Source organism: Saccoglossus kowalevskii, chromosome 3 (assembly GCF_978046115.1).
Source record: "Saccoglossus kowalevskii chromosome 3, keSacKowa6.1, whole genome shotgun sequence".
In the NCBI taxonomy this organism is placed as follows: Eukaryota; Metazoa; Hemichordata; class Enteropneusta; family Harrimaniidae; genus Saccoglossus; species Saccoglossus kowalevskii.
This window is the reverse complement of record NC_140643.1, coordinates 44,272,337-44,285,451: the sequence shown is the minus strand read 5'-3', so window position 1 is coordinate 44,285,451 and position 13,115 is coordinate 44,272,337. Positions and strand designations below refer to the sequence as shown.

At 29.9% G+C, this 13,115-nt stretch overlaps 1 protein-coding gene across 1 annotated transcript in view; it reads right to left on the bottom strand.

Annotated features, from left to right (window-relative positions):
• The window catches only part of LOC100378346 (short transient receptor potential channel 4-like), a 30,201-nt gene extending 20,266 nt beyond the window's left edge, over positions 1–9,935 (bottom strand). The window contains exon 1 of the mRNA XM_085497527.1: positions 9,786–9,935. Coding sequence (XP_085353653.1) covers positions 9,786–9,935 — 150 coding nt within the window. The remainder of the gene's footprint in view (positions 1–9,785) is intronic.
• Between the last annotated feature and the right edge of the window lie 3,180 nt (positions 9,936–13,115).

The window sequence follows — 13,115 nt, the reverse complement described above, 5'->3', positions numbered from 1 at the left end:
GAGCTATCACGATAGTTGGGATATCAGCTATCATAGTAACATAGATATATTATGACATTACTTTGGTAACAATTACTATGACATAATGTTGTGAGTTATCACGATAGTTGGGATATCAGCTATCATAGTAACATTGATATATTATGACATTATGTTGATAACAATTACTAGGACATAATGTTGTGAGTTATCACGATAGTTGGGATATCAGCTATCATAGTAACATTGATATATTATGACATTATGTTGATAACAATTACTAGGACATAATGTTGTGAGTTATCACGATAGTTGGGATATCAGCTATCATAGTAACATTGATATATTATGACATTATGTTGGTAACAATTACTATGACATAATGTTGTGAGTTATCACGATAGTTGGGATATCAGCTACCATAGTAACATTGATACATTATGACATTATGTTGATAACAATTACTATGACATAATGTTGTGAGTTATCACGCTAGTTGGGATATCAGCTATCATAGTAACATTGATATATTATGACATTATGTTGATAACAATTAATATGACATTATGTTGTGAGTTATCACGATAGTTGGGATATCAGCTATCATAGTAACATTGATACATTATGACATTATGTTGTGCGTTATCGCGATAGTTGGGATATCAGCTATCATAGTAACATTGATATATTATGACATTATATTGATAACAATTACCATGACATTATGTTGGTGAGTTATCACGATAGTTTGGATATCAGCTATCATAGTAACATTGATATATTATGACATTATGTTGGTAACAATTCCTATGACATTATGTTGTGAGTTATCACGCTAGTTGGGATATCAGCTATCATAGTAACATTGATATATTATGACATTATGTTGGTAACAATTACTATGACATAATGTTGTGAGCTATCACGATAGTTGGGATATCAGCTATCATAGTAACATAGATATATTATGACATTACTTTGGTAACAATTACTATGACATAATGTTGTGAGTTATCACGATAGTTGGGATATCAGCTATCATAGTAACATTGATATATTATGACATTATGTTGATAACAATTACTAGGACATAATGTTGTGAGTTATCACGATAGTTGGGATATCAGCTATCATAGTAACATTGATATATTATGACATTATGTTGATAACAATTACTATGACATTATGTTGTGAGTTATCGCGATAGTTGGGATATCAGCTATCATAGTAACATTGATATATTATGACATTATATTGATAACAATTACTATGACATAATGTTGTGAGTTATCACGATAGTTGGGATATCAGCTATCATAGTAACATTGATATATTATGACATTATGTTGATAACAATTACTATGACATTATGTTGTGAGTTATCGCGATAGTTGGGATATCAGCTATCATAGTAACATTGATATATTATGACATTATATTGATAACAATTACTATGACATAATGTTGTGAGTTATCACGATAGTTGGGATATCAGCTATCATAGTAACATTGATATATTATGACATTATGTTGATAACAATTACTATGACATTATGTTGTGAGTTATCACGATAGTTGGGATATCAGCTATCATAGTAACATTGATATATTATGACATTATATTGATGACAATTACTATGACATAATGTTGTGAGTTATCACGATAGTTGGGATATCAGCTATCATAGTAACATTGATACATTATGACATTATGTTGATAACAATTACTATGACCTTATGTTGTGAGTTATCGCGATAGTTGGGATATTAGCTATCACAGTCACATTGATATATTATGACATTATATTGAAAACAATTACTATGACATAATGTTGTGAGTTATCACGATAGTTTGGATATCAGCTATCATAGTAACATAGATACATTATGACATTATGTTGATAACAATTACTATGACATAATGTTGTGAGTTGTCATATTAGTTTGTATATCAGCTATCATAATAACATAGATACATTATGACATTATGTTGATAACAATTACTATGACATTATGTTGTGAGTTATCACGATAGTTGGGATATCAGCTATCATAGTAACATTGATATATTATGACATTATGTTGATAACAATTACTATGACATAATGTCGTGAGTTATCACGATAGTTGGGATATCAGCTATCATAGTAACATAGATATATTATTACATTCTGTTGATAACAATTACTATGACATAATGTTGTGAGTTATCACGATAGTTGGGATATCAGCTATCATAGTAACATTGATATATTATGACATTATATTGATAACAATTACTATGACATAATGTTGTGAGTTATCACGATAGTTTGGATATCAGCTATCATAGTAACATTGATATATTATGACATTATATTGATAACAATTACTATGACATAATGCTGTGAGTTATCGCGATAGTTGGGATATCAGCTATCATAGTAACATTGATATATTATGACATTATATTGATAACAATTACTATGACATAATGTTGTGAGTTATCACGATAGTTTGGATATCAGCTATCATAGTAACATAGATACATTGTGACATTATGTTGATAACAATTACTATGACAATATGTTGTGAGTTATCACGCTAGTTGGGCTATCAGCTATCATAGTAACATTGATACATTATGACATTATGTTGATAACAATTACCATGACATTATGTTGGTGAGTTATCACGATAGTTGAGATATCAGCTATCATAGTAACATTGATATATTATGACATTATGTTGGTAACAATTACTATGACATTATGTTGTGAGTTATCACGATAGTTGTGATATCAGCTATCATAGTAACATTGATATATTATGACATTATGTTGATAACAATTACTATGACATTATGTTGTGAGTTATCGCGATAGTTGCGATATCAGCTATCATAGTAACATTGATATATTATGACATTATATTGATAACAATTACCATGACATTATGTTGGTGAGTTATCACGATAGTTTGGATATCAGCTATCATAGTAACATTGATATATTATGACATTATGTTGGTAACAATTACTATGACATTATGTTGTGAGTTATCACGCTAGTTGGGCTATCAGCTATCATAGTAACATTGATACATTATGATATTATGATATTATGTTGATAACAATTACTATGACATTATGTTGTGAGTTATCACGATAGTTGGGATATCAGCTATCATAGTAACATAGATGCAATATGACATTATGTTGATAACAATTACTATGACATAATGTTGTGAGTTATCACGATAGTTGGGATATCAGTTTTCATAGTAACATTGATATATTATGACATTATGTTGATAACAATTACTATGACATTATGTTGTGAGTTATCATGATAGTTGGGATATCAGCTATTATAGTAACATTGATATATTATGACATTATATTGATAACAATTACTATGACATAATGTTGTGAGTTATCACGATAGTTTGGATATCAGCTATCATAGTAACATTGATATATTGTGACATTATATTGATAACAATTACTATGACATAATGTTGTGAGTTATCACGATAGTTTGGATATCAGCTATCATAGTAACATAGATACATTGTGACATTATATTGATAACAATTACTATGACATAATGTTGTGAGTTATCACGATAGTTGGGATATCAGCTATCATAGTAACATTGATACATTATGACATTATATTGATAACAATTACTATGACATTATGTTGTGAGTTATCACGATAGTTGGGATATCAGCTATCATAGTAACATTGATATATTATGATATTATATTGATAACAATTACTATGACATAATGTTGTGAGTTATCACGATAGTTTGGATATCAGCTATCATAGTAACATAGATACATTATGACATTATGTTGATAACAATTAATATGACATAATGTTGTGAGTTATCACGATAGTTGGGATATCAGCTATTATAGTAACATTGATATATTATGACATTATATTGATAACAATTCCTATGACATTATGTTGTGAGTTATCACGATAGTTGGGATATCAGCTATCATAGTAACATTGATATATTATGACATTATGTTGATAACAATTACTATGACATTATGTTGTGAGTTATCACGATAGTTGGGATATCAGCTATCATAGTAACATTGATACATTATGACATTATGTTGTGAGTTATCGCGATAGTTGAGATATCAGCTATCATAGTAACATTGATATATTATGACATTATATTGATAACAATTACTATGACATAATGTTGTGAGTTATCACGATAGTTTGGATATCAGCTATCATAGTAACATAGATACATTGTGACATTATGTTGATAACAATTACTATGACAATATGTTGTGAGTTATCACGCTAGTTGGGCTATCAGCTATCATAGTAACATTGATACATTATGACATTATGTTGATAACAATTACCATGACATTATGTTGGTGAGTTATCACGATAGTTGAGATATCAGCTATCATAGTAACATTGATATATTATGACATTATGTTGGTAACAATTACTATGACATTATGTTGTGAGTTATCACGATAGTTGTGATATCAGTTATCATAGTAACATTGATATATTATGACATTATGTTGATAACAATTACTATGACATTATGTTGTGAGTTATCGCGATAGTTGGGATATCAGCTATCATAGTAACATTGATATATTATGACATTATATTGATAACAATTACCATGACATTATGTTGGTGAGTTATCACGATAGTTTGGATATCAGCTATCATAGTAACATTGATATATTATGACATTATGTTGGTAACAATTACTATGACATTATGTTGTGAGTTATCACGCTAGTTGGGCTATCAGCTATCATAGTAACATTGATACATTATGATATTATGTTGATAACAATTACTATGACATTATGTTGTGAGTTATCACGATAGTTGGGATATCAGCTATCATAGTAACATAGATGCAATATGACATTATGTTGATAACAATTACTATGACATAATGTTGTGAGTTATCACGATAGTTGGGAAATCAGTTTTCATAGTAACATTGATATATTATGGCATTATGTTGATAACAATTACTATGACATTATGTTGTGAGTTATCATGATAGTTGGGATATCAGCTATTATAGTAACATTGATATATTATGACATTATATTGATAACAATTACTATGACATAATGTTGTGAGTTATCACGATAGTTTGGATATCAGCTATCATAGTAACATTGATATATTGTGACATTATATTGATAACAATTACTATGACATAATGTTGTGAGTTATCACGATAGTTTGGATATCAGCTATCATAGTAACATAGATACATTGTGACATTATATTGATAACAATTACTATGACATAATGTTGTGAGTTATCACGATAGTTGGGATATCAGCTATCATAGTAACATTGATACATTATGACATTATATTGATAACAATTACTATGACATTATGTTGTGAGTTATCACGATAGTTGGGATATCAGCTATCATAGTAACATTGATATATTATGACATTATATTGATAACAATTACTATGACATAATGTTGTGAGTTATCACGATAGTTTGGATATCAGCTATCATAGTAACATAGATACATTATGACATTATGTTGATAACAATTAATATGACATAATGTTGTGAGTTATCACGATAGTTGGGATATCAGCTATTATAGTAACATTGATATATTATGACATTATGTTGATAACAATTACTATGACATTATGTTGTGAGTTATCACGATAGTTGGGATATCAGCTATCATAGTAACATTGATACATTATGACATTATGTTGTGAGTTATCGCGATAGTTGAGATATCAGCTATCATAGTAACATTGATATATTATGACATTATATTGATAACAATTACTATGACATAATGTTGTGAGTTATCACGATAGTTTGGATATCAGCTATCATAGTAACATAGATACATTGTGACATTATGTTGATAACAATTACTATGACAATATGTTGTGAGTTATCACGCTAGTTGGGCTATCAGCTATCATAGTAACATTGATACATTATGACATTATGTTGATAACAATTACCATGACATTATGTTGGTGAGTTATCACGATAGTTGAGATATCAGCTATCATAGTAACATTGATATATTATGACATTATGTTGGTAACAATTACTATGACATTATGTTGTGAGTTATCACGATAGTTGTGATATCAGTTATCATAGTAACATTGATATATTATGACATTATGTTGATAACAATTACTATGACATTATGTTGTGAGTTATCGCGATAGTTGGGATATCAGCTATCATAGTAACATTGATATATTATGACATTATATTGATAACAATTACCATGACATTATGTTGGTGAGTTATCACGATAGTTTGGATATCAGCTATCATAGTAACATTGATATATTATGACATTATGTTGGTAACAATTACTATGACATTATGTTGTGAGTTATCACGCTAGTTGGGCTATCAGCTATCATAGTAACATTGATACATTATGATATTATGTTGATAACAATTACTATGACATTATGTTGTGAGTTATCACGATAGTTGGGATATCAGCTATCATAGTAACATAGATGCAATATGACATTATGTTGATAACAATTACTATGACATAATGTTGTGAGTTATCACGATAGTTGGGAAATCAGTTTTCATAGTAACATTGATATATTATGGCATTATGTTGATAACAATTACTATGACATTATGTTGTGAGTTATCATGATAGTTGGGATATCAGCTATTATAGTAACATTGATATATTATGACATTATATTGATAACAATTACTATGACATAATGTTGTGAGTTATCACGATAGTTTGGATATCAGCTATCATAGTAACATTGATATATTGTGACATTATATTGATAACAATTACTATGACATAATGTTGTGAGTTATCACGATAGTTTGGATATCAGCTATCATAGTAACATAGATACATTGTGACATTATATTGATAACAATTACTATGACATAATGTTGTGAGTTATCACGATAGTTGGGATATCAGCTATCATAGTAACATTGATACATTATGACATTATATTGATAACAATTACTATGACATTATGTTGTGAGTTATCACGATAGTTGGGATATCAGCTATCATAGTAACATTGATATATTATGACATTATATTGATAACAATTACTATGACATAATGTTGTGAGTTATCACGATAGTTTGGATATCAGCTATCATAGTAACATAGATACATTATGACATTATGTTGATAACAATTAATATGACATAATGTTGTGAGTTATCACGATAGTTGGGATATCAGCTATTATAGTAACATTGATATATTATGACATTATATTGATAACAATTACTATGACATTATGTTGTGAGTTATCACGATAGTTGGGATATCAGCTATCATAGTAACATTGATATATTATGACATTATGTTGATAACAATTACTATGACATTATGTTGTGAGTTATCACGATAGTTGGGATATCAGCTATCATAGTAACATTGATACATTATGACATTATGTTGTGAGTTATCGCGATAGTTGAGATATCAGCTATCATAGTAACATTGATATATTATGACATTATATTGATAACAATTACTATGACATAATGCTGTGAGTTATCACGATAGTTGGGATATCAGCTATCATAGTAACATTGATATATTATGACATTATATTGATAACAATTACTATGACATAATGTTGTGAGTTATCACGATAGTTTGGATATCAGCTATCATAGTAACATAGATACATTATGACATTATGTTGATAACAATTACTATGACAATATGTTGTGAGTTATCACGCTAGTCGGGCTATCAGCTATCATAGTAACATTGATACATTATGACATTATGTTGATTACAATTACCATGACATTATGTTGGTGAGTTATCACGATAGTTGAGATATCAGCTATCATAGTAACATTGATATATTATGACATTATGTTGGTAACAATTACTATGACATTATGTTGTCAGTTATCACGATAGTTGGGATATCAGCTATCATAGTAACATTGATATATTATGACATTATGTTGATAACAATTACTATGACATTATGTTGTGAGTTATCACGATAGTTTAATATCAGCTATCATAGTAACATTGATACATTATGACATTATGTTGTGAGTTATCGCGATAGTTGAGATATCAGCTATCATAGTAACATTGATATATTATGACATTATGTTGGTAACAATTACTATGACATTATGTTGTGAGTTATCACGCTAGTCGGGCTATCAGCTATCATAGTAACATTGATACATTATGACATTATGTTGATAACAATTACCATGACATTATGTTGGTGAGTTATCACGATAGTTGAGATATCAGCTATCATAGTAACATTGATATATTATGACATTATGTTGGTAACAATTACTATGACATTATGTTGTGAGTTATCACGATAGTTGGGATATCAGCTATTATAGTAACATTGATATATTATGACATTATATTGATAACAATTACTATGACATTATGTTGTGAGTTATCACGATAGTTGGGATATCAGCTATCATAGTAACATTGATATATTATGACATTATATTGATAACAATTACTATGACATTATGTTGTGAGTTATCACGATAGTTGGGATATCAGCTATCATAGTAACATTGATACATTATGACATTATGTTGTGAGTTATCGCGATAGTTGAGATATCAGCTATCATAGTAACATTGATATATTATGACATTATGTTGGTAACAATTACTATGACATTATGTTGTGAGTTATCACGATAGTTGGGATATCAGCTATTATAGTAACATAGATATATTATGACATTATATTTATAACAATTACTATGACATTATGTTGTGAGTTATCACGATAGTTGGGATATCAGCTATCATAGTAACATTGATACATTATGACATTATGTTGATTGATAACAATTACCATGGCATTACGTTGGTGAGTTATCACGATAGTTGAGATATCAGCTATCATAGTAACATTGATATATTATGACATTATGTTGGTAACAATTACTATGACATTATGTTGTGAGTTATCACGATAGTTGGGATATCAGCTATTATAGTAACATTGATATATTATGACATTATATTGATAACAATTACTATGACATTATGTTGTGAGTTATCACGATAGTTGGGATATCAGCTATCATAGTAACATTGATATATTATGACATTATGTTGATAACAATTACTATGACATTATGTTGTGAGTTATCGCGATAGTTGGGATATCAGCTATCATAGTAACATTGATATATTATGACATTATATTGATAACAATTACTATGACATAATGTTGTGAGTTATCACGATAGTTGGGATATCAGCTATCATAGTAACATTGATATATTATGACATTATATTGATAACAATTACTATGACATAATGTTGTGAGTTATCACGATTGTTGGGATATCAGCTATCATAGTAACATTGATATATTATGACATTATATTGATAACAATTACTATGACATAATGTTGTGAGTTATCACGATAGTTTGGATATCAGCTATCATAGTAACATAGATATATTATGACATTATGTTGGTAACAATTACTATGACATTATGTTGTGAATTATCACGATAGTTGGGATATCAGCTATCATAGTAACATTGATATATTATGACATTATATTGATAACAATTACTATGACATTATGTTGTGAGTTATCACGATAGTTGGGATATCAGCTATCATAGTAACATTGATATATTATGACATTATGTTGATAACAATTACTATGACAATATATTGTTCGTTATCACGGAATGTCGTGGTTACAGTTATCATATTAATGTTGTATATCTGGTTCACATATTATTGGTACCTACTTCTAGTATAGACATAACATCTTCTAATTGCCCGTTTTCAACCATCTCCAGAAATTTCACTTCCTGTTCTGTAAGAGCTGGGCAGGCATGGTCTTCTGATAGATAGTTCCGTTGACGAAGCGTAACAGGAAACAACTGTCTGGAGGTCATACTAGTACGGGCCGTCAGAGAATGCTGTAAGAGAAAAGGTAAGAGGTAAGAGAAAAGCTTTGATGATATTGAGAGCAGATATCATGTGCTGTTCGTCCGACACAGGTATTATAGCACGACACCCTCGTAAAACGGCATGTCTTTAGGTCAACCTCGTTTCAGATAATTTGGTGTGGTCTTTACGAATCTGTAGAAGACCGCTGTCAACATCTCATATGCTCCATAATATCACTCAGAAAACTAAGAAACTAGTTAGAATAATTGTTCATTACAATAAGATATACTAGCCTTATACTGTCACCACGCAACTGTCAAAACATTGGACGTGCAGCTAGAAAGAGTAGCATACCAGCAACATATCGCCAAACTATTTTTGCACAGCACTAATGTTAATAACGTGGTTGTAAGTCTCAACGGTCATTATAAAATCGAAACAGAATCTATATAAATGCGCTACATTCATCACATCGCATTGCAACGCATGTAGGCCCCAAACCACTAATCACACCTGTTAACCAATCAGAATTCAATATTTGTGGTGGATTATAGGCTGTAAATCACCCTTAGAGAGACTCCGTAACTTTCTAGCAACAAAGTTTATTCCCACCAAGAAAGACATGGCTTTGATAAATACCACGTATTTAGAAATCAAACATCGTTGGAGACTTTGAACTTATCTGCTATTGTTTGGAAGAACGTTCATGCACTGAGTCAACTCACTGGTGGCAGTCGCGTGAGCTTCGACCGGCCATTTCAAGGTCATTTTTCAAAAAGACTAGTAAAACCCGGTGTACAGCACGTCAAATTGCGATATAGGGTTGAAAGTTACGTAATTTTTACAAAAACGCACATTACGATGGACAACTCCAACAGTGACGCTCACAATGACGTCGAAAATATATCACTAGATGCTACCATGAAAATGATACAAAGGCTTTCCAGTAATATTGTATGAGATTAATGTACGTAGGGTCGTCCTAGACCAAATAAACCGGTCCAATTGGGGTGCAATTCGTGACGACCGATACGAGTTTGTCCGTCACGAACGTTGCAGTTGTAACACGGCGCAAATAATTTGTTTTTAACCAATAACGTCGTGTGATAAATTATACAATGAAAATGTTTTGTAATCGTAAAATACTCGGAGGGTTCATCCTATTTTTATAACGCATATGTACAATGTAATGTGGGTGCCGTTTATGTATTTATTTATTTATATAGCGTTTTTTATGGATTTAAGCTTCTCATAATAACAGGCTCAGATCGCTTCTTATACACTTCTTCACTTTTTAATCAGCTCCATATACTAGATATCTATAAACAACATGATTTGTAAATGTCTTTGTTTGTTCATGATAATCTCAATGGCAAGTTACCACCAGGATTTCCTCAATATTTTTCTTCTATCCAACACTCTTATAACACAAAATCAAAAGCATTAGGTAATCTTATTACATCCATAATACCATACTAATTCGGGGCAACATTCAATCAAATATGCTGTGGCCAAACTCTGGAATAAACTTCCAGAAGAAATTCTTTTCAATGAAGAAATGAACAGATTTTTACATAATTGAGTTGTATGTAATTTATTTTAGCGTCTACTTATTATTGTACACGTAGTTTTTTTAACCTAGAAAAGGAGGTGGATTCTTACACTATTTTGCAGCCTCCTATTCATTATGTATTTCAGTGTTGTTTGTATTGTATTCTTTTATCAATATTGCCTGTAAATTAAGTGAATAAATTCAATTCAGTATGTAAACAATTACGTGATTTTTCATTATTAATAAATATTGATATTTCAAATCAATTATATAGAAATCACGAATTAACAAGTTTGTTTTATTCATGAATAATAGGATTCGGACTAATATGTATATAATATGTACATTTTATTATTTATAAATAATGTCCCAAATGTTATTTAATTATGACTTGAGATATGGTATACATATAAAGAAATTATGAAGGTCTAGTTCAATGCTATGAAAATAATTGTTATTGCAGCATTTATTTACAAACCAAGGATCAATGTATTATATTCTTTATTTATATTTATGTGATTTATATACAAACATTTGTGTTTCGTATATAATCAGAAATGCATTATTTATAAATAAATACCATTATATTTAAATAATCTCGTTATTTGTAAATAATAATACAGAATCGTGTATTTCCTATTTCATTGATAAATAAATTAGAATAAGCTCATTAAATGTAAATAACGAAGCCCGAACATCGAAGTGTATGAATAATTGCAACTCGGCGAATATAACTTTATTTGCAAACCATGGACGTTGGTGGCGTTTTCATGGTTTATAAAAAAAAAGTGATGGTCTCCAAATTGTTTATAAGTACATAATCCATGCCAGATTTGTACAGAGTCTTTGTATAATACTACGAATATTAATACGGTTTACAAGTCCTAAATATTATTATAACTGAAAAATGAAAATTGACATTTTTTGCACAATCGGTAAACTATTATTGGTTTATGAAATACATTTCGTTATGAATTATTCCTAATAAATTTCTGAATTTCTTGTTAAACAAACGAAGGAATTTCACAATGTCGAAAACGGAAAATTTTTTTTAAAACATTTTAAAACACATTGTTCATTTAATTCCACTTCCACCTTTCTATCTTTCCAATGCTTTGATTGTCTATTTTCACTTATAAAAACACCCCCTAAACGGGACAGTATATTTATCAAACCAGATTTCTTCTGGTAACCCGTCGAAGATGTGAAGTCCTCCTCCCAGGAGGCCTGCTTCCGGGTCTGACTTATTCTCCTAAATGTTCTCTCAAGTTGACTTATATACAGATCACGTCACATCAAAGACATTGCTCAGGTTTTACTGTGTCAATAAGATGAAAACCACAAAGTAGCTTCGCCAGACACGTTGACCATTGAATTTTTGGCTATATTTTTCGAGTTAGATCATGAATATTTATGAGCTAACTAATATGTATATCTTCCATAATTTCTGTATGCAAATTGTATGAGAATGGTGACTAGAAATTTCAAATAGTCAACGTTCACGCATACATGCACATATGTCCAAGGACTTCTCCTTCCACACTAAGAATTGTTTGCAAAATACTTTACAGATCTCACTTAATTCCTTCGAAAGATTTCCCCTTAGGTGGTCGGCCATTTATATCGATGGCAT